Below are 27,280 nucleotides of genomic sequence, written 5' to 3' on the forward strand. Positions count from 1 at the left end.
GAGTCCAGGTGAGTCCTATCACAGAATCACAGAATGGCCGGGGTTGGAAGGGACCTCAAGGATCATGAATCTCCAACCCCCCTGCCACATGCAGGGCCACCAGCCTCCATGTTTAGTGCCTCTCTGTGTATCTTGCTGGCTTCAAGACCATGCTGGTAAACCCTGATGCCAAAGGTTGTATTGACCCAGAAAGCAGCTGGAATATATTCAACCTCCTCTGCACTCAGCTCACTGATGCTTTTGAATTAATAGGGCGGCTGCTACAAAGCTGAGTTGTTAGCCCAGGATCTTTCATTCTAAGTTGAATGTCCATTCTTAACGCATTGATGTCCATCTCTTGTGCAGTTATGCGTTTTATGATCTTTTCCTTGCCCTTTCCTGCAGTGTTAGAGCCCTTGTACAAGTCCTTGGGTCAACTTCCACATACAAGAGCACGCAGGGGAGGTCAGGTGGTGAGAGGAAGCCTTGCTTTTTCAGATCTCTCTCGTTCTTAGTTCTTTTTTTTTATTTTCTTTATTATTCTGAAATGTTCCCTGTGACAGAAGAGAATCCATGAGCTCATGACCCTCCTATATTCATCTCACATTTCTGAGAGTGCTTTCTCCCCTCCAGGAGAAGCTGTGAAGAATGTGTTTATGAGCAGGGATGGTTGTGAATGGCAACAGAATGTCTGAGGTCATCCTTTCTCCTCTCCTAAACAAGAGCCTAAAAATAGAGCCAAAGCTGCTTGCTGAACAGCTCGGAATACAGCACCCTTTGGCCGTGTAAAAGATGACTGGAGCTCTGCCTTTGTTCAAAATCCTTTCAGATTTATAGGCTGTATGGAAATACCGGGAAGGAAAGGCATGCTTTCAGGGATTGCTGATTCTTCACCTTACTCTGGAAAAATAAACCCATGGGAAAAAGGAGGCTGTAAGTCTATTTACTCGGATGAGACATTTGGTCTGATAGGGAGTGTCAGTTACAGAGCCAGACTTGCCCTACGTGCTGTTTCATCTCCAGATCTGGCTGAAGATCAGATCCATTAGCCAGCCTGCAACCCTGGCTGAGCCTCCTGAAGAAGATCTTTTAAAAAGAGGGCTCTGGAGAAGCTTGTGACGGTGTTTTCTTAATGCTTAATGTGCGCTTAGGAGATTTCTCAGATTGGGTCTGTATTTTGGAAACCCCGCATCTGCCACTGTTTGCGTGCACTGGGTCACCAGCATCTTTTTTTGGGTGCCCTTTATGGAAGTATTGCATGGCTGAGGGCAGAAGAACATCAAGATGAGTGCCTGGAGCAGGAAGTGAATGGTCTAGTGAGCTCCAGGAAATCAATGGCTGCAGAAGTTGCATTAAGGTTCAGGGCATGGTGTCACCACCCATGGACCCAACCCCTCTGTGCTTCATGCTTAAGAATTACCTTAGTGTGAAACACTATTTCTACCCATACTCAGACTGAGAGGTGTGTCAAATGGGAAAAGTAGAAATAATGGCTATTGAGATCTTGGCACCCAACCCAAACAGTGCATAATATTAATGGGAGTCTTTGCTCCCATTAATTAATGGGAGTTTTGGCTCCAGTGGCTTTGAGATTGGCCCGATGCAGAGGATGTTCAAGGAGCACTGGTTCTCTTCTTTCATTTACATGGTCTCACTCACGGCCTCTGCATTAGGTACTGCAGGTTTGTCCTAAGCTGGGTTTCCCTGGGGCAAGGGATGTTGGTGCTGATTTGCTTAAGAACTTGTGATGAAATGGATCTTTGGCCTTTGCTGTTAGTTTCCATTCTCCTGTGTGACCACATCACGCAACAATAATGATACGAAAAGGAATAGAAAATGTCAGGGCAGATCACTGATCTGGGAATGTTAGTATGAAGTGAAAAAGTTCCAGGGAGCTTTTCAGTTCGTTGACACAGCAGTGATAAATCATCCTTCAAGTGCTTTTCCAGAGCAGATGTGGCTGTAAAATGCAGAAGGCATTGTGGAGCAGGACTCCTGAGCCACTGCACCCAGGACAGTGCTGCGGTCAGCAGACATCTGGCTGGGCTGTCAGCAAAAAGGCGGTATGTTTTTCCTGTTGTGTTGGTTCACTTTATTTACCTGATAGAGATGAAACTCCTCTGAATCTCATCTTCCCCTTGGCTGTTGTGCTTTGCAGCTGGGTGCTGCCCATCCTGTACACGACAGCAGGGATGCTGAATAGACCAAAGGCTGCAGCGGTGGGGTCAGTGGTGTGCTTCTAGAAGGGAGAGAATGAGGCAGGGCATGGAACATGGCCTTCAGTCTCAGGAGAATTTAAGGAAGATAGATCTTCCATTAGAATCGTAGAAACATAGAATGGTTTGGGTTGGAAAAGAACTTTAGGATCATTTATTTCCAACCGCCTACTATAGGCAGGGAGACCTCCCTCTAGACCGGGTAGCTCAAAAGAGAGAATTAGGAGAAATGAACTTAGCTTAATTTGAGTTAGGTTGTGGGTTGCAACCAAGAAAGGAAGCAGCCCACCTGTCTCCCTCTAGCCAGGATAAGACTGTTTTCACCAGTGGTACCCATTCTCACTAGGCTTTAGTGGATCTCTTGCCAGATCTTGATCTCATTACAGTTCCACAACTGTTGTCTGAATTCCCAAATAGTTTCTGATACCCTTGGCTCCAGCTCAACCATAGGAGTAAACTTGTACATCAGTTTTTGACCTCCACGTAGCTTCTGTACAAAGAAGGTGGCTTTGTGCTTCAGCATACATTTATATCATGGCTGCTATGAAGCTGCAAATGCTGAGGCCAGTGAAAGAAATTCTATTAGGTGAAAATCTGCTAGGCTGCCTAAATCCTACAAAGTGGGAAAGAAGCTCTTCCTACAGGAGGTGTAGCTGCAGCGGATGTGGGGATATTTGGGGCTACCTCTCTGCTTCAAAAATAAGAAATCAGAAATGCAAAAAAAGAAAAACCAGTAAATCCTTAGCTCTGGAAATGGAGCAGAGAGGATGTGGCTCTTTTAGCAACTTGTTATGAAAAAAGCAAATGATGCTCTTTACGTCAATAACCATGCAAATAACGTGGATAGAATTCGTATGTAAAGCATATTATCAAAAAAATGCAGTTAAAGAATCGGGTGGGTTGCATGGTGCTGGACACAGAGATGGTGTGGAGTGAGCAATGTGAGTCAATGAGAAGCTGCAAATGCAGTTCCCAAAACTGCCTGTGTTTCCTTCCAGGGTTCCTATAAGGGAGCCGCAGGAAGAGAGGCCTTGTGGCTGGTCCTCTGGCATCAACTATTTCCTTTTCTAGAGTTTAACAAACGTTATGTAGAAACAGGGTTTCTTATGAGCAGTTGCCATTTATTTTACTTTTGGCGGAGTGGCATTGAAAAGGGGAGACTCCTTTGGCATCTTGGTCTTTCCCATCTGCTTTTGAGAGCACTTGAAGTACATAACAAGGTGGGAGGGGGGGGATCTTCAGTAACCTTAAAATGTATGTAGAAAAGATATTTATTGATTCAGCTTCTACTAAAAGCAATTTTAAGTTTACAGCATGAAACTTTCAAATATGGACTTGTTCAAAGCTGACAGCTTTGAGAACGTGTAGTGTAGAATAAAAACTCACTTGCCTTAGGAAGAACTTGAGACAAGATCACTAATGGCTTTCTCTGATTTGTGTCAGAGAGAAACACAGTTTGGATTAAATATGCATTTTCCAAGGTACTGCACATGATGAAACCCTGCACTGAATTTGCTGTGAATTCATGGGAATGTGAAGCAGCAGTATGTGCTGTACGCTGTGGGCTGGAACAAATGCTTGAGAAACTGAGCGTGTTTTACAGCATGGGAGAACCAGCTGCAAAGTGAGTGGTGTTTTTATGAGAACAGCTTAGCAGACCAGGTACCAGTGCAGTCATTCAGAGATCTACTAGGCAGATAATTATAAAAACACTCTCTTTTCCCAACCAATATGACTGTAGCACATGGATTTTGGTTAAAAGTTGTGATGTAGCAGCTGAAGGTGGTGAGTAGAAGGTTTGCAGTTAAACCCTTGAGTTTTGATTCACTTTGAGTGGGTGGTTGGACCCCTTCCCAGGTCAACGAGATGTATAAAGGACAACATATCTCAGGAATAAATTATGAACATCAGGGAGCTGTTGTGTGAGATTGTAGCAGGACGTACCTCACTGACAAATATCCCAGTAGTGCAAAGTCAGATCCACAGAGACTTGATTCTTTTATTTTACAGCTGTTCAAACTTATGGGTTTACATATATTTTAAATGTCAGGGAGGAGCTTGAATGATCCGGATCTAATTGTGTTCACAAACAGTTGTAAATAATGATTTAGTATCTGTGTGCAAGATGTTGTGGTGAGATTACACATCAGCCCAAAACAATAATCAGTTCCTTAATAGCTTCTAATAATCAGACATTTGAATAAAACGGGTTTTAGAAAAGTACACAATAAAAGCAGAAAATCTTTAGCAGAAAATCATCTTTATTAATCCCAAGATGTCTTGCTAAAAAGCTATGAATTGAAATTCTCACTAAATTGTTCTAAGCAAAATATCACAGAGCACAGCACTGCTGGTATTTCATAGAATATAGGTGTAAACCTTCCCCCCTTCTCATAGCAAGGACAACAAATACTTTCATCTTCTTTCTACAGTTAACTATTAAAGGACACACTGGGAAATCAAATAACTGCTAAAAGCTCATTTTGCTATGCATCATGTTACTGCCCCTTCAAAACCTGACAAAAGCATTTCACTATTTACTGTTTATTTGGGACTGGCTCCAAACACCCAGTGGCTGAATGGAGCACATCTAGTAGTGGAGGGTATTGATTATGTCTGACTCTCTGCATCCTGTTAACTGCAGTGGGAAGGACAGTAAAGAATCAACTCAGTGGATGTATTGTCGGATATGGACACAGATAGGTAAGGGAATACATATTTTAAACGTTTCCCTTTCATTTTGGCATCTGAACATGGCAGGAAATGCAGTGGTGCAGAGCTGTAGCTCACCTGCTACGTACTGCTCCAATGGCAGTGATTTTTGCACGGTGTGATCTCTAGTTGGAATGATACTGAAAGGGAAATACCCATCCCTGGAGGGGTTTAAGGCCCAGATAGATGGACGCTGGGCAGTCTGATCATCTAGCGCTTCATCTACTGACCGGCAGCCCTGCTTGTGGCAGAGGCATCAAAACTTAATGATCCCTTCCAACCCAAGCCATTCTATGATCCTGCAGACCACCTCTGCCAAAGGTTGGGTTTGGTGTAACAAAACTGGACCTGAGTACAGCTGCAGCTTGTCTGTTAGGTGCTGAGTCAGCAGCTGCCTCCCAAGTGTTCTAATTCCAAGCTGTGCAGTGGAAGTAGCATTCCTCTTCCTGACTTCACTATATCAGCCCTGAAGATTTTGATTTTATGTACGCACAGCATCTGATGTGATGCTGGCCCTGCTTCTGACCTCTACACAGAGATTTTTCTGTTCCTAGTGCAGTTGAAAAATAATTCAATGCATTCTCTGAGAGCTCTGTAATAAAAGTTCCTTGTGGCTGTGACTGTCACATGCACGACAAATATACAGATTACAGCACTTGTTGAATGACTTGTATTGAAGCGTGGTTCCGTTTAGAAGGGTCACTGTAGACAAATAACTCCGAAGCAGAGGTTGTTTATTTTAGTAATGAATTCAGTTATGATTTGTACAATGAAGGACACTTTTTTTTGAAAATAGTGGTTGGTAGTTCATGACAAACCTTTAATAAGCAATGCTTCTGAACTCTTTTTTGACATCCCTTTGAGCTTTCTAGGGAGGCAGGTGTATTAGTGGAGGGGACTTAAGGCAGCCACAAGCTGACAACCTTTATTTGCTTTTTAAACTGTGTGAAAAAATGGCTTTAAACTCAGTGAGGTAGTGATTCACTCTTAAATTACCTGACCAGATACAGACCCTATGTTGTGCTGAGTGACAGCTTTCTTAGCAGCTAATGGAAATCAGTAACAGATTCAGATATTCACCTCGTTAGTTTCTCAATTAAAGTACACTGGGTTTTTTTCTTTTTTTTTGATGCTAGGCAATCTAGTTTTGCTTGCTCTAGTCAGCAGGAAACTCAGTCCCTATTGAGGACCCTCTTTCGGAGGAGCCGGAGCCTCGACATGACCACATCCCAGTCTGCGTAGGCGCCCTCGAGGTGACGTGTCACTTCAGAGCCTGAGTGGTAGCTCCTGCGGCCGTGCAGCACTCGCCAGTTATCAAACGTTATTATGTCTCCTGCAAAGAGATTGCACAGCCTCTGACATCTGGTAAGTTATATTCCTTCAAGCAGACAACATTGAGGGACACCTCGATCAACAGCTAGGAGCGATCATTTCAAAGAAGGGGCAGGTCCCTCTCCAACTCTACTGCTTTTCTCCTGCCTGCCCACGAGATTGGCCAGTAGAAAAGAAACCAGCTGGGATATCTTAGACAACACGATTAGACAAGTTTCCTTATAAGAAGGCCTTGTTTAGAAAAGAACTTCTGCCAATAAAAGAATTCACATTTTTCTTCCCAGACGCTGGGATGCGTGGACAAATAGAATCTGCCAGAACTGTGCAAGAACGATAGACCAGAGTAATGTACAACACGTACCTTTTATACTAACTTTCCACCTCATTTATCCATGTGGTTATTGTTTGGAAAAAGTTGTTCTGAGGTGATGCTAGGTACAGAGATCAACAGAAAGCCTGCAGCTGGGGCTTAGCCCAGTGCATTATGTAGCCCCAGGGGTATGTAGGCTTGCCACAGCTCAGAGGCACAATTAAGTTAAGTGTTAGGGGATCCACACTCCAAAGAAAAGCACCTCCTGAACAGAAGCACAACTGCAAATCCATGGGAAGGGCAGAAGGGATGAAAGGCATAAGGTGATTTTCTTTTGATCAGTCTGGAAGTACTTATATGCATCCTGCATTACTATCCCTGTTAAAAGAGAGGAAGTGAGGAACTGGCATAACTAAGGCCAGCTTGCCAGTTCAATTTTTCTCCCTTGTGTGCTACCATTATGATAAAATCTCTAATTAAAAATCTCTAATTAACTAACCTCATACTTTTTCTTTCCTCCTCTCCCTTCCCTCTACCACCATTTTAGAGCATTAATTGATGGTACTTTGAAGTACTTTGTTTTACCATTTATTATGTGATCTTATACATTATTTTCTTGTGTGTTAAGAATAGGTAATGATTAGTTTCCTCACAGATATTTTAAAGCAAGTAGCATCACAGTGTGCAAGGCAGTCAGGTACACTAACCAGTTTACTTCTGTGACACCTTGTGAGAGACTGTACATATCTTTATTTTATAGCTGGAGAATAAAGGATCTGAGATTCAGGCCAAGCTAGTATAAAACCTGCTGACTTTTAAAGAACGTTTGTGCAGTTGTATGTTCAGAACATAGCTCTGTACTCAGGCATTCAGTGTCTGCGCACAGAAGACAGCTGAATTCCCTGCTGTGCGGTCGGTCTCCCTTAGCATTGTGCATCTGTGATTTCTGAGCTGTTCTGCAGCAGTTATAAAGGTGCCCCTCTAACAGCATGGAGCACTGTGCATCAAATGGAGCAGAGGGATGAGGATGTGGTGAATTGGGATGGCCCAACAGCTGTGCAAGTGTCAGGTGCTACTGTTGCGACATGCTTCCTACATGGCACGAGTTGTCACTGTCACAAGAAGATAGACCACATTGCCCATCACTAACTGTGGTTTATGGTTTGGGTTTTTTTTCATAGTGAAGCAACAGCAGAAGAAACTATGTAAGGATACAGCAGTGAAATGAAGCAGGTGACAGAAGGGCTGAAATTTCCTCTCTGTGCCAGGGTAGAGCTAACAGTGCTAGAATGTTTTGACGTGTTAGGAAAAATGTGAAAAATCACTGCAAAGAGAAACAACTTACTGACCTGGTTTCAGCTTGAAAGTAAACTTGTGTTCTGTGCTGTTTAATAAGTCATTGAATTCCTTTAGAGCTGCATAAAATGGCCTCACTTCTTCAGCTGGTATGTCAAACACTGTGTCTCTTGTTGCATTATTGAAATTGATGCGAACTGGTTGGCCTCTGTAATCCACACTGCAAAACAGATGAGGAAAGGAACAGAAACCTTTTGACGTGTCTGATGGATGATTGAACTCTCCTGTTGAAGTTTCAGTGTTGTTCTACAACTAAATTCAATTCTATGTCAAAGGACAAGTTCATTTCCTTCATTCAAGATGATTATTGGGTAGGAAGTTGATAATCAATCCTAACGAGGGAAAGGGGTCATCAGAAAAAAATGCAACCAGTCTCCACAAAAATCAGTATTTGGTACACATTAATCACAGAGCCAAAGTTTTAAAATTCAGGAAAAGTTGAATTTGATCTTTTTATAGTGTGTAGTTTCTTAGTCTGAATGCTTCAAATGAGGACCTCTCTTTGGCGTGGTACAGATGTGCAGACACACAGCATGGACTGCAGTTCAGTAACAAGCCCACCTGCTGTGGCACCATGCCTAGAAGTTGCCCTAAAGCCCATGAGTTCATGCTAGTGTTGTAAGGGACACTGAATAAGGAAAACTATGCTGTAGTGAGACAAAGGGAAGAAAAATAGCATGCTGGCCAAAAAAATAAAACCACAAATGTAACCCCAGCCCAGTGAAGCCACCATTTCCCCACGAGGTGGCAGGAGCAGACCTGCCAACACGTTCCTCCATACATACATCAACAACTTTAGTTTCCAAAGTAATTGTGTGAGAATGGAGGCCACTTACTCTATAATCCTTTGTTTTCCCTGCACAGCAAAATCACAGTAGTCAACCCCAACGTCCGTGTAGTCTACAGCAGTAGAGGTCAGGATCTGATAAGCTTGAGGATTTTGGTGCTTCAACTTGTTAGCTGCATAAAATCCGTCTACAATTTCACTCTCACCTCCTGTGGCTGTTTGTTTAATGCAGTGGAGAAGCTGAACCTGTAATGAATTAAGATCTCATTTCAAAAAGAATTAGCTTCTGTATTTAACAGTCCATTAGAATCAGTCTCCTCATATCTGTGTGGTTTTTTCCAAGCAAAACACTGAGTTTCAACTCCTCTAGCTTCATAGCACTCTGCAACCATTATCATGTAGGCAGAAAATTGAAGTACTCTAATTGCATCCCCTTTGAGAGATCTTCTAACCCGTGCAGCCTGTTATTATTTTCTGCAAGTCTGTGCTGTCAGTTCTTTCCCTCAAACTGCTTTTTGCTGCAGTCTCCCTCCTTATCGCTCCAAAGAGGATTAGTTTGCTCCTGCATTGTGAGTTATCTGTTCACATAGGGGGAAAGGGGGCTTGCTGATGGCTTACCGATGGCAACAGGCCTAGTATCTGTAATAAAATAGGATTGAGGAAGCTTAATTGCACTTCATAGTGAAATTGCCAAGGAGTAGGATGGAACAGGAACTCCCTGGGATGCTGATAAGTCAAGCATCATGCAAAGCACATTAAGCTTGGCCAAACTAGACAATACACATCTGTCATGCAAACACAGCTACCCTTAAAAATGCTAAAAGCTAACAATGGCCACATTTCCCTTCCATGGTAGTGAACTATTTCTGAGACAGTGGAGGAAAAATAAGAAACACTGGGGAGAGAGAAGCAGAGAACAGTTTGCCACAGTCTACTGCAGTGCTGCACCCACAGCCCTTGAGAGAAGGACCAAACAGCTGCTGCTGCAGGAGGGGACTCCACCAGCATAAAGCAGAAGGAAGCAGCTCTGCCCAAGACTGGCAGACAGCCATTCCTCCTCTAATCTTCATTGGCTTGTAAAGGCTACAAATAACTTATCTACACGATGCAGCAGCTTCCTACCCTACTGTCCCACTGCCTTTGGATTCTATGTCTTGTGAGCATATTTGCATGAAAAAAGGTTTTGCCCTTTTACTCATGTTTGGTAACAGTGAGAGCCTTGGCACAAATAAGACACTGAGCTAATTCACATCTGTGCTCAATTAACAAAGTAGTGTTGTAGGGGAACTGTTGAGTCATGGCCTGAGTGGCCTGAGCCACTGATTGAGCACCTGGGGAAAGGACCTGGTCAGCCCTGGAGCACAGGTGAAGGCAGTTCAGCTGTGTGACCAGGAGAGGAGCCTGGCTCCATCTCTCTTAGGACCTCATTTAGGGGCTGACTGCTACTGGGGCAGGATCTCTTTCTGGACATCCCTCCTTGGTGAAGCTTTCCCCTGTCATTCTAGAATCTTCTGATACAGCTAAGCAACCTTCTTCCCTTCCCTTATAGCAGCTCTCTATTGTTCCAGTCCTTTTATCATCTCACCTTTGTTGTAACACTTTTCCCATTCTATTGATCTGTCCAATTGCTACAACTGTTCTATTCTTAATCTTAGTATTATGTTAATGAAGAGCATCTTAAATAGGCAATGTTAATCTGGCATTTATATGTGGATAAACCACGCTGACTTTTTAATTACTGAAAAAAATGATATGAAGTACTCTTGACGAATAAGAAAGGGAAGCAGTAGGTATAGATGCAAACCTTTGCAGGATTAACTTGTTCTTTTGCACACGTTTCTATTACTTTTCAGTTCCCTGAGGAAGTGGATCAGGCTTTGCTGTGACAGGGTGGGGTGACCACCTATTTCCTGCGGTGGTTCAGCTTTACAGAGTGCTCCTTCATGAAAGGAACGTGCAGGCGTTGTGGTGAGGGATGTGGTTTAGTGAGAACTATTGGTGATAGGTGGACAGTTGGACTGAATGAGCCTGTAGGTCTTTTCCAACCTTGGTGTTTCTGTGATTCTGTGAAAGGGTGAAAACTTGTCTAATCTCAGCAAGTTTGCAGAAGGCAATACAGTATCTTAATCGTTCTTCTCCCAGTTGCTTCTCCTCTTGTCCTAAGATGCCACAATGTGGCTGCAGCATCTAAACACCCAACTGCTTTGTTACAATGAACAGTATCAAAAGCACATACCGGACCTTCGTGCTTTCCCCCTTTGCATTGTGAAGAAGCTGGTAGGTTCACCTTACCCCAGGTGGGTGCTGCAGGACAGGGTAGTCGGTGTGAAAGCACAGCTTCCCTGTTGTGTAAGCCACATTGTTGGCATCTGCTTTGTCCTGCACTTGCCAAGTTGGCCTGTAGAATGAAAGGGCAAAGAGCAAACATGTTGAGCAATCAGTTAGTGCAAGGTGAAAGTGTGAAATCAGAGTAGAGGAGAGTTACTGCGTCTTTGAACGTTCAAAATGATATGAAATTATCGCATGTTAGGATTATACAGAGCACATATTATCACATGAATCACGTTAGGATTGTACAGAGCACATGCCTGAAGGCAGCCCTCAACAAAAGCATAGCGTAGATCCCTGTCTATATATGTCACCATAAGCAGGCTGTGGCATCACAAGAGCATAAATTACTCAAAAGAAAAATATAAAACTCATTTTATTTCCTACTTTAACTACTGTACACCAAATATACTATTTGTAGTGTGCTCAAATCTTACTTCTTAATATTTAGAACAGAGGCTAAAGAACATGGAGACCAAAATCATTTTATATAGTCCACAGATGCTTTTTGTTCATTGCAGGGGAGTTGGACTAGATGACTTTGGTCCCTTCCAATTCAAACAATTCTGCAATTCTACATAGGATTGCTGGAATGAGAATCATTTACAAGTCACTGCGACACCACCTTGTGAGGGAAGTCAGAGCTGTCCTGCTGCTATGCTTGGTAGGGAGCTGGTCCCCAAGAACCTCTCCACGTGTGGAGCTGCTGTCAAAGCTCATCACTGTCTGCAACCAGCCATGGTTAAAAAGAGAAAGCAGTGCAAATAGGGAGCTGGCTGTTAAGCGTGGAAAATAATCAGTTTCACTTTGTCAGGGTATCAACGGCTCTGAAGCATGAACTCAGCCACGTGGAGAGCCAGCAAGTGCAGGATAAGTGAAGGAAAAAAAACACAGGTAGTGTTAGGAAGCTCTCACCCTCAGAGAGAGGAGAGCAGTTGGAATGGTTTATGACTTAGAAATCACGGTTAAATTTCAACCTCAATTGCTCATACTGTTTGACTGAGCAGGAAATTTGGCACCAGGCAGGTGTAGCAATTTTTTTTTTGCATTAAGAGGCAATGTGAGCTCAGTCTCTCTGAGCAGAGAACAAGTGTGCCTGGCACATCTTTAGTTTTGGCAAATGGTTGCAGTAGGAACTGAAGCCACATGTAAATTGTCTGGCCTCGCACTGTATTAAAAACTGAGATCTCATTCACAAAAGGTTTGGGACTTGCATCCTTCTATGGCAGCCAGAGCCCTCTGGGAGGGGTAAAGTGGGGCTGCCCAGAGAAGCTGTGAATGCCCCATCCCTGGGGGTGCTCAAGGCCAGCAGGATGGGGCAGCCTGCTCAGGTGGGTGGGAAGCAGCCTGTGGCAGGGGGTTGGAACTGGATGGCCTTTAAGGGCCCTTCCAACCCAAGCCTTTCTGTGATTCTGATGACACTGTAGGACAGCATGTACCAAGCAGACATCTAGATGTGAAAAAAGGGATAGATCTGTTACTATTACGTTCCAGTAAGCATACATGGCCCTACAGAGGTATATTTTATTTGCCAAGCTGGACCAATCCAAAAGTCATCCCTTTCCTTTACAGTATTTGTTATGTCTTGCATTTGGGCACTGGTGAAATAGCAAGGGGATTAGCAACGGTTATTTTATTACAGTTCTAAAAATCTCTTTTTAGAACTGTCTGCCAGTAATCTATGAACATTTTTAGAGAGGACGAGACATAAAATGGCTCTAAGCCTGTTGTTAAGGCTGGAAGCTCAGGAGAGTTTCTGCTACTGCGAGCAATGTCTGAGAACAGCACAGCTGGGTACAGCACTAACTGCCTGAAAATTAAACAGGTTAACTTAGGAGAAAAGATACCATAGGTAAAGTCTTCTCTCTTCTATTTTAGTAGTATTTTAAGAGTGGATTCGAGATATACATGGCAAAAATTAAGCAACTGCTTTCTTATAAAACACTTGAAAAAAGCCAGCACTGCTACCCCCCAAAAATAAGCCAAAGTAATGAACTATTTTTTAAAAGACTTTATAAAAAGCATGGTCTGAAGAGTCATTTAAAGCCCATTTCATGAGCACCGTGTGTGCCAAGGTGTGTGTAAGCCGACTGTGAGGAGGAGATGTGGCTAACAGTTGTGCAGCAAAATAGGGAGTGACTCTTTTGAGAAGGGTTAATGCTTTGCAGCCCAACTTTCTGGTTCCGGTCTTTGTGATTAACAGCGGGAAAATAAGGTTTAGTCAACACCAACAGAGAATTTGATTTAAACAGTGAAAGCAGCTCTAACTGTTATTTGTCCAAATGGTGTGGACTGGTGTCCAGTTTCCACCTTGGCCTGAAACAAGGGGAAGTATTTAGTAACACTGCTATTTATAATCATATTTGGTGAGAATCGGTGAGGTACATCTAACTTCATGAAAGAGATGTAGAACAAACAGACAAACAAACCCTCCAACTGATGATACAAGTAAATCTGAATCTTTTGTTGGCTTAACTTTCTTACTAGGATCACGTCAGAACAGAAACAGCAAGAAGTACCACTTTCATCATGGCACAAGCTGTCAAGACCTGTGGTGGGCTGCCAAGCAGAGAAGTGCCTGACATCAGGAATGCTTTTAAAAGCAGAACATGTTAACTAGCACTAGGTGAGGTTTCCAAGTCAAGCAGGAAGTTCTGTTCCCATTGGTTTTAGTAGGATTGACATGAATGAATCCCAGCTAACATTGAAATCTACTTTTCTTTCTGGCCCAGTAAGTAGAAAGGGGGAAGAAAAAAGCCTCCGACTGCATGAAGGGGAAGAAAATCTCCCCGTCTGAGTTGAAGACTGGATGGAATGTGGTCCTTCTGGCAAAGGCTGACTTTTTATATTTCTACTTCTTTCTGTTTTAAGCCATTTAGTCAATGGAAGAGACACTGGCTGTTGCCCACATAGTTTACCTGGTTATTTTCTGAATGAGGTAGGTCCAAGTGAAGGACAAGTCTTATATATATATATATTTTTATAGGGGAGAAGGGAGCTTTCTAGCTGAAAGCTCTAAATATTCTGGTTTTGGGGTCTATTCAGGCACAAGAAATAACTGTGCTTTAGTATCTATTATCCCAGGAGCATACATGGCTGGGATCTGTGCCCAGAGGGGCATGGGACATGCAGTGGAACCAGGTTCCGGATCTCAACCAGCCTGCATTTTGCCTCTCCTCCTCAGTGTGTTGTCCGTTCCTGGACAACACATTAACTGAAGTTAAGATGAGAACCTGCTCCAGAAATCTCACCAAGGAAGGGGTAACCTAGGCCAAGCTGCAGAGTCCACTGTTGTTTGTGGATATAGCAATTTGGAAGAGGCCTTCTGCATAGCCTCATGGGGTACACAGTGCTGCCTTGTGGATCTGCTTGTGGCTTTTCAATAAGAATTGTCCTTGCATCTGCAGGCAAGGAAAAATTAATCCTGTTTTAATAAATTAACCCACAAGAGAGGTCCAGCAAGCTGAATTCAAATGCTCTGGAAGTAATTACATAGCTGGCAAAGCAAGGTTATTAAAAATCCCAACTCACCCATAAAAAGTGAGACGCAGGAAACCAATCCTGTGGCCAAGCTTCACCAACTCTCCCTGCCTTGCAGCAGCTCCTGTTAGCAGCACAACTCCCATCTTCTTCAGGGTGCGCAGCCACTTGTAGGCACTCTCATCATTGTACATGATTTCTTCAAAAGGCATTTGGGGAAGCTGTAGGTCTGAGCCCCAGTGCTGATGTTCTGAAAAGGAAGGAATAAGGAAGCAACCAATCAGCTGTTTTAGCATCAGAGCACAGAACAATCCAAACATGAAGTTAAAGAGGTTTTTATGCATTTGTGGAAATGCCCTTAGTCAACCTGCAGGGACCTGAACCCCAATCCCTAAGTTTTTCCAGACAAAAAAAATAATCTTTATGATAAAGCGCAAGAAAACTTTGCAGTAAAGAAACAGATTTAAAACAGAAGTTTGCAGCGCAATACAGCAGAAGACATACATCAGTGTAACAGCTTAGAAGCTGAGAAACTACATCAGATGCATCAGTAACTAACCAATTTTCTTTTGTAGGTTTGTCTCCACAAAAGCACATCCAGCCAGATGAAATCCTGCAGGATGGTGTCATTCATCTTTTTCTTATTTGGAGTGCACTGATGCTATTTCAGATGAGTGCCAATAACAGCCCAAGACTATTTACAAATCCAAGGGATGCCAGGAGGTAAGGAAAGACTGAGCAGTGAGCAGGAAGTTGGGTTCCACCCATTCTCAAACAGCATTCATGAGAGCTGAATGAGTTTTAGCAGGGGGGGTGGACTCAATGATCTCATGAGTTCTCTTCCAACCCCTGCAATTCCGTGATCCAAAATTCTTCCTTCAGTATAACTGAGTTTTTAATATTATGCCTAAAATACTCTCTGTTCAATCAAACTGTATGAACACAATCTTGATGTGGATTACTGTGTTTGAAACTGCATCTAGAAAAGGAAAATCTGTTTGCAAGAATCATAGAATCATTTTTCATTGGAGAAGGCCTTTAAGATCATTCAGTCCCACTGTCTACCTATCACTAGCATTGCCCTCTAAAACGTGTCCCTAAGTACTACATCTGCCCTTTCCTTAAACACCTCCAGGGATGCTGACCCCACCATCTCCCTGGGCAGCCTGTTCCAATGCCTGACCATTCTGAGGATGAATTCTTCCTAATATCCAACCTGAACTTTCCCTGGTGTAACTTAAGGTCACTCTCTCTTGTATTCCTGCTAGTTGCACAGAAGAGACTGATCCCCACCACCACAAGCTCCTTTCAGTAGTTGTAGAGACCAATAACGTCTCTCCTGAGCATCCTTTTCTCCAGTCTGAGGAATCCCGGTTCCCTCAGCTGCTCCGCATAACACTTGTGCTTCAGACCCCTCACAGCCTCTTTGCCTTTCTCTGGACACTCTCCAGGGCCTTGGGCCTTGATGTCTTTCTTGCAGTGAGAGGCTTAACACTGAACACAGGACTCAGCAGAGGCCTCACCAGAGCTGAGAACAGAGGGACGATCACCCCCCTGCTCCTGCTGGCAACACTATTTCTGATACAAGCCAGGATGCCGTTGCCCTCTTGGACACGTGAGCACACTGCTGGCTCATGTTCAGCTGAGCACTGACCAACACCCCCGAGTCAGTTTCCTCTGCACAGCTTTCCAGCCACTCTGCCCCAAGCCTGTAGTGATGCATGGGGTCCTTGTGTCCAAAGTCATGTCCATGTCCAGCAAAGAAGATGGACACACACCTCCCAGGCATGTAACTCAGCACAACTCATAACTCGACTTAAGTGGAGATGCCAAGACAGGGGTCTTCCATCTGTCCCAAGATCTTAAGTGTGAGGGGCAGAAGGAATTCCTACCACTAGTTCTAATGGGTAGCCTCCCTCCTGCATGGAGCAGGCTGCTTCAGCCTGTCTCAGTGCTGGAGGCACTCAGCTCCACCGGTGTGCCCCATGCTTACAGTTTCTTCACTTGCACTTCAAGTAGCTCTTCCTTCCCTGCCTCCTTTCTGCTGTAAGACAGAAACTCCATTCCTTCCACTTTGGTACTCCAAACTTCAGACAACACAACGACTACGAGTCAATCATCTTACCCCATAAACAGTGAGTAGCCAAGAGCCTCTTTAAGCTCTCCTGCACAGTTGCATCTCCTTGTGAGTAAAGATGCCTCTCAAAGCTATGCCTATGCAGAGAATCCTTACACCTTGATGTCAAGACACCTTGATACAGGTCCTGAGTAAATGACTAATAACCTGTTCTGTCTTTTTTTTTTTTTTTTAGCTTTGCTAATATCACATCTTGGATTGATTGTGACAAAAACTGCTGACCAATTCTGGGACTAGGAGAGGATCCAGCCACACTTAGGCTCCTTACCCCTGTGGTCCAAGGAGTTTAGGAAGCAAAGGGATCCATTCTGAACCTTGTGACTCAACAGGAGGGCCCTGTATGTGTTTAACCTACCCTCTGTGCAGAACATCACGCGTATCCAGCCATCTTGTTGATGTTGTGATTTAACAGCATCTTATGTCAGTAAACATATTCCTTTCTTCTTCTATGAACAAAGAGTATAGTGCATTTGTTTCCATCTGCCACGCCTCAACAGGAAATGCTCAGGATTGCTTCTCCAGGACACATATAAAAGAATGTTGGACACCTTCCCAAGATGATGATGATTAGAAGTAGCATTTACTTTTTCCCTTGTGCAATCACCCTGTCCTTTAAGAGACACAGATACTCGCTGTTGGGACTCAATGGTCACCCAGCAGGACCAGGTTGCTATAGCTGTTCCCTAGTGCTCCTAAAAAGCAGAAGCAAATTAACCAAGCATAACCATGGAGTATGGCTAAGCACTTTGTAGATCTGTAACAATTGCAGTAGCAAAAGGCACTTGATAAACCAGCAAGGCATAAACACACAGAGGCTGGGCAAGCAGGAAGGCACAGATGGCTGCATGCTTGATGTACAGGAAGCAGGAACAAAAAGTAAACTCAACAAGAGTGCAACAAGAGCAAATGAAGGGTCCTCCTTTCCTTTCAAGAGAAGAAGAAAACACCAACACAAAATGAAGGAAAACAAAGGAAGAATGGTGCACCACTGGTTTCCCACCTCAAGCAACACACAAAGTCCTGTACCTTGGAAGCTGTGCAAGCCACAGAGAATCAACGCTCCTCTATTTTATACTCACAGATACTCTAGGATGAGTTTGTTGTGGACCACTTGTGTGTTGATGTGATGTATACAGTTAATAAATGTCAATCCTGTGAAGTGTTACTTTAAAACTTAAAGCTGTGCTGATGTCTTTGGAACAATTGCTGAATCTGGGATTGCTCCATGGAACAAGCAGTGTGCATACACACAGTTGTACCATGTACACTTGGGACTTCTCTTTCCAAACCAGTTCAGCATCTCCCCAGCCTGCTTATTAAGTTGAGAGGTGCTGAGGGTACAGGGTGGATACCAGTAGGGTGAGGGGCAGCATGGTGATATAGGGGGGACTGCAGAGGGTGGCTTTGAAATAGGGCCACTGAGATCCTGCCAGACAGAAAGGGAAAAGACAGGAAATTAATCGTGGTGCCCAAAGCACATCTTCTCACCAGGACACTTTCTGGAGTCTGGCAGTTGTTTAAGCTGTTAACTTCAATTAAATTTGTCTGTGCTACTGGCACAGAGCACTGAAATCCACAACTGAGCATCGTGTTTTGTACTTAGCTACTGGTGATTTTCTCCCCCAGTTGAAAGTACTGCACAGCGTGTGCCACGGAGCCACCCTGCTCTTCTGCTTGTCTGCTTCTTCACTCAGAGTTTGAAACAGCCACGTGAAATGGCTGCCTGCACACCTGAAAGACAGCTGCTGTGTAGACTCACTCATGATTTCTTTCTTTCTCCCCCAGCCTCTTTTTTTCCCTCTCTAAATGATCAGAATTAGCGTACATATCGTGCTGAAATGCAGCCAGTGCGATCCGCATTGCTACATGCTGCACGTGCCTTCGCTGGCCGCTAGATGGACCTGGCCTGCTGCAGGTCCTGATGCTGCTTTTGTGGTCACACTGCTCTGAATTCTAATGCACAGACATTAACAATAACTGTCACTGGACAGCAAACACACATTGCTCAGCAACCTTCATAAACACCCCAGGATGGCACAATGTTCTCTTTGATTCTGTCTGATGGCTGCAGTGTTGGAGTTGTCCTGGCTTGGCTGCTTAGAGGAGCGAAGGCACTGCAGTGAGGGAGATGTCCCAGATTCTTTTGTAGAAACTGCAGTTCTTACATCTTCTATTTCTTTTGTGGCTTATTAATAATTGTGGAAGTTGACTGCAAAACGAGGCAATGAGGTGAGATCTGTCAGCTCAACTGGCAATGCAGTGGCAGCCACAGACACCAAACACCCCTCAGACAGACCCACCTGGCCACATGCTTGAGGTGACTGTGGACACAGATGTCAGTGCAGGCTGATTCCTTTCTCTCCTGTGCAAAAGATCTATTTCAGATTGTCCCCATGCTCTTTTCTTGTTGATTTCATAGACTAGAATCATAGAATCACAGAGTTTGAGTTGGAAGGGCCACCTGGCCCGACTGCCCTGCAGTGAACAGGGATACCTACAGCTCCATCAGGTGCTCAGAGCCCCATCCAGCTGGACCTTGAATGTCTCCAAGGATGAGGCATCCACCACATCTCTGGGCAAATTTCCATTTGTAAGTCTCATAAACTGTCCAGTCCCTTGGTTTGTACGCACAAACACACGTCCTTCAAACCAAAGATGCTGCACAGCAATGGGTGAACAGGACAAAGATGCTCTCTTACTTTTTGTTTCACAGAGATCTTGCCTATTTTATTACAAAACTTTCTAGAGACTAATTTAATGGCAAGTACTCTCTTAAATCAGAGCCTTGTTCTTACAACAAAGACATTATTGATTTCCCTCGCTTAGTTTGAAGCTGATAACTCATTAGAGATTGCACAACCAAACACAAATAGATTTTCAAATATTAACAATGGTTTTAAATTCCCAGCCAGCTTACTTGGCACTTCTGCCAACATCCACTTACGTTGACTAATCATCAGTCAGAAATGATACCACAGAAAAATGCAGACTGCATCCTTTATAACCTCCCCCCATCTCTGTTTGCTGTCCAGCTCCTTTGGCAGACAGAACTGATAACAACCACTACAAACCCTAAGAGCAGCCTGCAGCATGGGAGCTCTAGGGGATTTCACCTGGTCACGGAGGGAGACCCTGCACTGCAAAGAAATGGAACAGGGCATTATGCAAGGTGCTCATAAAAATGTGAACCACGGGGCAACAGCTGCAAAGTCTGCAAATTTCCAACCGCTCCTATTCCCTACTGCTCTGGCTTAGGCTGGCTAGAGATCATCCAAGAAACAGCCCGTGTACCAGATATAAGCTGCTCACACGGGCCATCAGTTGTGCTCCGTCCTGTGTTTCAAAGAAGCTGCAGTATGACTGACAAGCTGCTGAATCTCACAGCGTGCTCACAAAATGAAGGAAGTGCAATCCCTGAGGAGCCATACAGCCTCACCTCACTGAATGCCTCAGTAGAGCACTCTGCAGCCGTCCGATCACTGCTCCACTGTGCTTCGCTCAATACACGCCTTTTCGTGCATTTTGGAGGATTGAGAAAAAATGAAATATAAATGCTTTCCTTTTTCCCCTATTAAAGTTTGTGCAGTTTAAATAGCTGTTGGTACGCCGTGCAAACTGCCAAGAATAACCTCTGAGACAAATTTAATTTTCCGTGCTCGTGCAGGAAAGTGAGTTTCAACTTCTCCTTTCTGGTCTTTCCTGCTGTACCTAATCTTCCTTACATAAAAGAAGGATATTATCGTATCAGGGAATATACCAAAAGATTTCCCCTCACTTTGGAGAACAAACACATGCAGATGGAATTTAACTGCAGCTCCAAGTGCTGCCGGCATCTCTGCATACAGGAACTGCAGTGTGTTCCCCTTGAAGTCCCCATGCTCACCGTGTTGCTGGAAGTTCCACCTCATGGTAGCACACTCCTTTTGCAGCCAGCAGACATGGGTTCGAGTTCACGTTTTAAATCCTACCTCACATTTCAGAAAAGAAAGACTCTAAGATCCCTGCCCCGCAGCGGGCTGTTACTGCAGCCAAAAGCTTAGTATTTCAGCTACTGCAGGAGTAAGCTCTCCCCATGGGCATTTCCTCCCACTGTATTGTGCAACGACACCGTGCTAAAAATGCCAAAAGCTGAAAACGCCTTGTGTACAGCTCCAAGTTTTACTAATCCTTGGGAAATGTATGGAACGCAGCAGCAGCTGGTATCTGAGACAAAAAAATAACCTAGTGCAGCTTGCAAAGTTAGGATTACAAATATTCCTTACTTCATGACTTCACGATCTTTGATTCAATTTGAAACTTTCAGCACTTTATCTGAACTCCAATTGTTGCCTATTCTGAGAGGAATTAAACAAATATTTTCATACATGTACACATGCATTTTTTCACAGCACATGCATGCAAACCACAAGCCTGGCAAACGTGTTTTTCTTCCCTTTTCTTTCTCTTTTCCTTAATTTCTTAAATTCTTAGATGTTTCTAGACCACAGATCATTTACAGAGCTTTCCAAGGCAGCATGTTGCCTCTGTAGCTTTTTTTAATGCACGGTGCCCATGCAGGTACAGTGCTCTGGAAGCTTTGCTCCATCAAATGGAGCAGAATGGCTCCTTTATCTCTGGTACAGATCAGAGTTCTCTTTGGACTCCACTGACTTTGAGCCAGTCTGCTGGCATGGGTAAAACCAACCCACTCAAAGCCTACCTTAATTTATCACCTAATCTCAAAGAGAAATCATTACAGATACTCTGGTTATTCTTCAAATGGGCCACATTTCCTTAGCATGTTTGTGATAATTTCACGTGCATGTATCAAATGCTTCACTCTAAGAATACGATTACTGCTTTTAATGCTAAATACGTAAAGAAAATTAGGAAAATAATCAAAGCAAGAACAAACTCACGTATTTAGAGCATAAACCAAACCAATGCCCTTGCAGGACCGCATAAAAAATTTCACCAAAGCTAGAAAAGACATCTTCAAGCCTTGTATCCAAGTCATTGATGAGAACACTAAAGACAGCTGGCCCCGAAAAGGAGCTCTGTGGAACCCCATTACTGACTGGCTGCCAGCCTGATGTAACACCATTTCCTACAAACCTTTGTGCTCAACTCATCAAACTGTTGTTCACCCACCATGTTATATTTCTGTCTAGCTGGATGCTGGAAATGTTGTTCAGAAAAACACTGTGAGAAACAGTTTTGCTGAAATCCAAAACGATTACATCATCTGGTTTCCACTGGTCAACGAGTTCGGTAATCTTGTCAAAAAAGGAGATTATAATGATTCGTAGCAGAGAGTTTTGTACAGCCTTATTAATCTTTATTTTACATGCTAGTTACTGCGATGGATTCTTTTTGTTTCTTTTTTTCATAGAAGTCTTAGGCCTTTATTAAAATATAGCGACACTAGGTTTAATCCTTCCTGTAACTGCTGTAGACCTGGGGCTAATTTCTAACACTTCTTTCTGACACAAGCATGGACTAACTTTAAATGACGTTCATTTCCCTGAAAAATAGTAAAGACCTTCCTCTTGTGATTGGCCCCAGAAACCTCACAGCCACTTGAGTAAAATAGTAAGGCCTGATGCAGGGGGAAGTTCTTTGCTATGAGAGTGGTGAGGTATTGGAACAGCTGCCCAGAGAGGCTGTGATGCCCCGTCCATCCCTGGAGGTGTTCAAGGCCAGGCTGGATGGAGCCCTGGGCTGCTATGAAATGTGGAGGTTGGTGGCCCTGCGTGTGGCAGGGGGTTGGAGATTCGTGATCCTTGAGGTCCCTTCCAACCCTGGCCATTCTGTGATTCTGAGCACCTGACTGAGCTGTGGATGTCTCTGTTCACTGCAGAGTTGGACTAGACAGGCTTTAAAGGTCTCTTCTGACCCAAATGATTCTTTGATTCCAATTCCAGGAGGAGGAGAGAGAAACAGTAGGTTGACACTAAAAGCAGCAACACTGTGAAGACCTCCTTCCTCATCAGACCCACACAAAAGGATGATGTGCTGCCAAACATTTACAACTTTACAGATTAGCAGGTCTATAATTCTTTGGGAAAGGGAGAGGAAAACTCAAGAAAACAAAAAACAATCCTATGATGCAAAGATATTCGTGTTCTTCTACTTAAAAAGAAAAAAGAGCATTTGCCACTACTTCCTGGTGGAACTGATCCCACTCACGTTCCTTATTATTTTATCATGTCAGCACAGCATACTTTTTTCCCCACTCTGTAAGTACAGTTAATATAGTTTCCATTGTATTCCAGCAGAAATTTAAGAACATAAGCTCTTAAAAACTAAGGAGTAAGAAAGACAGCAGTGAGCCATTAGCATTCGGACAGCCTTAGTTCTCATTTGCAAAGCACTGCTGCTGTTGCCATATCAAAAATCCCCATGTTTACAACTGCAGCTGAATAATTCACAAAGGATAAAAGCAAAGGTCTTGCAGAATTATTTCATTTTTATTGACCAACTGCACTGTAACTAAGAAAACCCCACATCTATGTGCTTTTCAAAGCGTGAAGAACGAACTGCTTTTGAGACAATTAGTCACCACGTCTTCCAACTTCAGAATAGCAATTTTGGGGAAATGGAAAAAAGAATCCCATTTCTTGATCATTCCAGATCAGCCATAAAGGCTCTAAATGAGAAGTCTCCACAAAAAGAGATTATAGCCTTTGCCCAGTTTCTGCAGACAGCACGCATGCATCAACAAACACCTGGCATTACTCAGCATTTCAGTTGTGACATGGTAAGTACCAACTGGCAAGCTTAGAACCTTTTAATGGAGAATAATAAATTCATGTGCTTGTTTTTCAGTTTAAAACAGCTAAAATGTTTTTTAAATGTATTTAGTACTCTAAGAGTAGCTGGATAGGAAAATCTGGAACTTTCTGGAGATTTAAACTACTGAATTAAGTCAGTTATTCTGCCCCTTCATTTTAGACCCACAACGTCTACTAATGGAAACAAAACAAATGATATGAAATTACTTGGAGATGTGTGGCATAATGCCTTCAAAAACACATTCTCTTTTTTTATGAACAGGAAGAATTGAGTGGAGATGTAATCTCTTCAGGGGAGGTTCAGGATGGACATGAGGAAACATTTCTTCTCTTAAAGAGCGGTGAGGCACTGGCACAGCGGGTTGGTGGAGTCACCGTCCCTGGAGGTGTCCAAGGAACTAAAGGACATGGAGTCGTGGCACTGATAGATGTGGTCAGTGGGCAGGGGCTGGGGTTGGACCAGACGATCTCAGTGGTCTTTCCCAGCCTTAATGATTCTGTCTATAATGAGCTTTCTCAAAAGACCATATACCTGACTGGGGGGGAAGATGTGACTGAGCGAGTCAGCACACAGCTTAACAGACTCCTTGATAGATCTTATCACTGTGGAGCTCTGAGAGACTGGAATGTAAGACAAAGAGCAAAGGGAGTCAGAGGATAATCGGGAGGCTCTCCTGTATGCGCTGTTAATCTTGTCACAATTGAGAAACCTTTCCTCCTTTATCACCGTTGTCTGGGAGAAGTTAGGGCCAATTAACTGCTACAGAAACCTTACTGCTTGTAAGTGGATGGTATGTAAGATGTATGTGAACACAATAAAGAGATCTATTCTGATGTTACAAGAAACTGAGAGAGCTCTCCAACTCGACTGACACCTGACGAAAATGCCTCTCAGAAACTGGGAGGAGAGTTTCTAGGAACAGCTGGTTACTTTTAGAATAAACTTCATGTGAAAATTTTGTTTTGTTTTGTTTTCCCAGAGAAGGAAGAAATGGCATTAGTTATTGGAGTGGATCCACAATGAAACTACATGCAGGAAAAAGAAAAAAAAAAAGATTGCACTGGCACAACTGCCAGCATCTGCAACAAAACCCAAATCCTTTAGGAAAGCAAACATCACCGTTTCAGAAAATGCATTTTATATTTGTCTGATTAGCATAGGCACCACTGACAGATGCGCATAAGGTGGAGGTCTGTGTGTGTACGTGTCTGTATTTAAGTGGTGTTGCAAGCTCCAAGACCTAACCACAGGTGACGCACAGGCTTGCCTAGAGGCTGCTGTATTTGTGCTTCTCAAAATGTGCTAGCAATTACAGCTCTGAAATTGACAAAGCCACAAATGACCAAAGCAAAGCAACTAAGAACCAGCTGACATATTGAAATTAAAATTCTGGAAGGTTGCACTGTTATTAGCCACACAGCAAAACGAAGAAGAACTGAAAAACAAAGCACAGACAAGTGCACATCCTCTGGTTTTGACTGCTTGTGCCAGGACACTGCTTCCTCCAGCAAATCAGTTATTGAGGAGGAAAAAAGGGAGCAGCAGCCTTGACAATGTCAGCAATGAAGGTTAACCACTAACTAGAGCAGCCTGGTGAGCCTGCTCTTGTATTGGTTGAACCAGCACACAGGGCTGCCATTTCAGATCATTGTAATGCTATACTGCTAGGACATGATCAACTACTTAAGAGCATGTCATTTGCAGTGCTGTAGCTGCAGGGACCAGAAGGAAGCTGATTTTCAGCTTACCCCAGTACACAAGGAGAAGCTGGTCTCAAATAGGCAGCAAGCAAATTCACATGCCTTAGAAATGCAGCCTTCCTTGCAAATGAAACCTGAGAAATGCTGGAAGGAGCAACCTGTCATAAGGAGCCAGATCTTTCCCAGAATTATGAAGAAGAGCACAGTGGCACTACTAAGCAAGGCCAAAGTTAATGTGGTTACTTTATGTAACTTTTGCAAACATATTTCCTCAGATCACCAAATTTGCAAAGCAGTGTCCAAAGAACAAAAGTATCTTTACTGTACATTTTTCCGGACCGCTGCAGTAAAGAAAAGCTGTAGCAAAAGGGAGAAGCCTCCTAAAGAAGCATGGCATTAAGATCCTGAAATTAATCCCAGTGTACAATGTGGCAAGCCATGTCCAGTTAGGTTTTGTAACAGATGCAAAAAGAAGCATCGCATCTGAAATACTGCAATCTTGGTTACTGATACATTTGGTAATAACAAGACATCTGGACCAATTTTTCTGAGCATCTGAGCATGAATTAGAGAATTGGAGCAACATTTGACTTAAACATTCCCCCCAAAACGCTACAGAATGTCTCGCTAGCTTCCACAGCATCTTCACTTCTCCAAAAAACAACTCAGAACCTGAGAAATCAAGTCTAGCAGTTTCCCTGTACTGGGTTTGCATCTTCATCACGCTCACTCTGGGAACATGCCCAAGCCTCCAACTTAGTAACCAGCGTCATTTATTCTTGCCAAGGCAAAAATAGACATCAACTTTTATATCAATCACCAGGGGAAAAAAGTTCCACTCTGGAACTAGTAAACAACTGTTACATGATCTACTGAAATGAATGGAGATATTCTCAACAGCAGAAGCCTAACGCTAGTTACAAAAGGTTGAATCTAAATAACTGACTTTTGTTCAGGAGAGCTTGGAGCCAAGAAAGATGTGACCTGCAGAAGCCAGCTCCCTAACTGCCCAACAGAGCTCAAGAAGCAGATGGTACTTATGGTTTTGCATTTTCCTATTTATGGTCTTTCAAGAAAAAATAAAAATCATTTTCCTTTGTTAGAAAAAAAAATAAATAAATAAAAATAAGACAACACTCACCAAAAAAAAAAAAAAAAAAGACCATAAACAAATTGGCCTTTCGCTGAGGAAACCAATAGCTGGATCTGATTTCTCACCATCAGTCTGCCTCTTCTTTCCTTTACTAGAATAAAACCTTATTTCAACAGATAAACTCTTAGCTCTGAATACTTTTCCACAGCTTTCTGCAGCAGCAGAACTCACAGGAACACCATCAAGGCAAACTGCAGAAACCTGGCAAGTTTTCACACATTTCACACTCCCTGTATGAAAGACTGCTGAAGAAAGAAGAAATGAGGATGTGCATCGTGGCAAACCTACTGATTTCACAATCATTCATTCCGAAAGGTGAGTTATGTGTAACCACAGCTCGTACTGCCTGTGCTACACTGCCAGTTGCACAAAATTCTTCATTTGCAAGAGGCTGCCTGCTACACAGGAGGCAGAGCAAACACAACCAGAACTTCAGCACAAGGCACTGGTAAGCTACACGGTTACTTTTTAACCAAAAGCCATGGAAAGGAGAAAAATATTTCAGTTACAACTTGCTTGCAATTTGAAACAACACACACTGGCCGTATCACACAGACCAACACTGCTCCACAGGACTCGTTTTTGAGACCTCCAAACCTTATCAGAAAGGAAGCAGCTTTTAGGAAAGCGAACACGGCGCAAGCAGCAGAACGTCTCCCTTCCTGCAAGTGGGCTGGGATAGAGCAGAGCTGTTGGCCCACAGTCCAGAGATCAGAAGAGGTGAAAAAGCAAACGCGATCCCAGAAACTCTTCCTGCTTCAGCTGGATAGGCTTGGCCTTCACACATTGACTCTCTATCTAGATAGGGTCTGCAGCGCCAGACCATGTGTGTTTGAAAGGTGTTTGAAAGGACAAATGTGGGTTTGATTCCTACCTGGTAAAAATAAATCTTCTCTCATTTCTGCTCTGGCTGCTTCAGAGAAGCATCGTTTTTTCAGCCACTCAGCTTCATATTCGCTTGTGTGCTCATCGGGCCACGTGATAGATATCTTGGGAAATAAAAAGAAACGCAATGT

The 27,280-nt window shown here is 43.4% G+C and overlaps 1 protein-coding gene and 1 long non-coding RNA gene across 3 annotated transcripts in view; one reads left to right on the forward strand and one right to left on the reverse strand.

The window, feature by feature from the left end:
* On the forward strand, nt 1–18,110 carry LOC122170476. Of its 2 annotated transcripts, XR_006171777.1 has the most exons (5): nt 1–6,272; nt 13,508–13,646; nt 13,892–13,958; nt 15,076–15,223; nt 16,813–18,110. It is a non-coding gene; the product is annotated as an uncharacterized LOC122170476 (long non-coding RNA). The 2 variants fall into 2 exon arrangements; XR_006171778.1 differs by lacking the exons at nt 13,508–13,646; nt 13,892–13,958 and having other exon boundaries at nt 32–6,272; nt 16,813–18,109.
* Nucleotides 4,437–27,280, reverse strand: part of BBOX1 (gamma-butyrobetaine hydroxylase 1) — a 27,605-nt gene continuing 4,761 nt past the window's right edge. Inside the window, exons 3-8 of the mRNA XM_042837330.1 lie at nt 27,139–27,253; nt 14,552–14,750; nt 10,985–11,090; nt 8,742–8,938; nt 7,899–8,065; nt 4,437–6,240 (exon numbers count right to left, since the gene is read on the reverse strand). Of these exons, the coding sequence (XP_042693264.1) occupies nt 6,080–6,240; nt 7,899–8,065; nt 8,742–8,938; nt 10,985–11,090; nt 14,552–14,750; nt 27,139–27,253 (945 nt within the window). The 3' untranslated portion in view covers nt 4,437–6,079. The remainder of the gene's footprint in view (nt 6,241–7,898; nt 8,066–8,741; nt 8,939–10,984; nt 11,091–14,551; nt 14,751–27,138; nt 27,254–27,280) is intronic.

The sequence above is a fragment of the Centrocercus urophasianus genome, unplaced genomic scaffold (genome assembly GCF_019232065.1).
Source record: "Centrocercus urophasianus isolate 14NV4802_14NV808 unplaced genomic scaffold, USGS_Curo_1.0 seq_7, whole genome shotgun sequence".
NCBI lineage: Eukaryota > Metazoa > Chordata > Aves > Galliformes > Phasianidae > Centrocercus > Centrocercus urophasianus.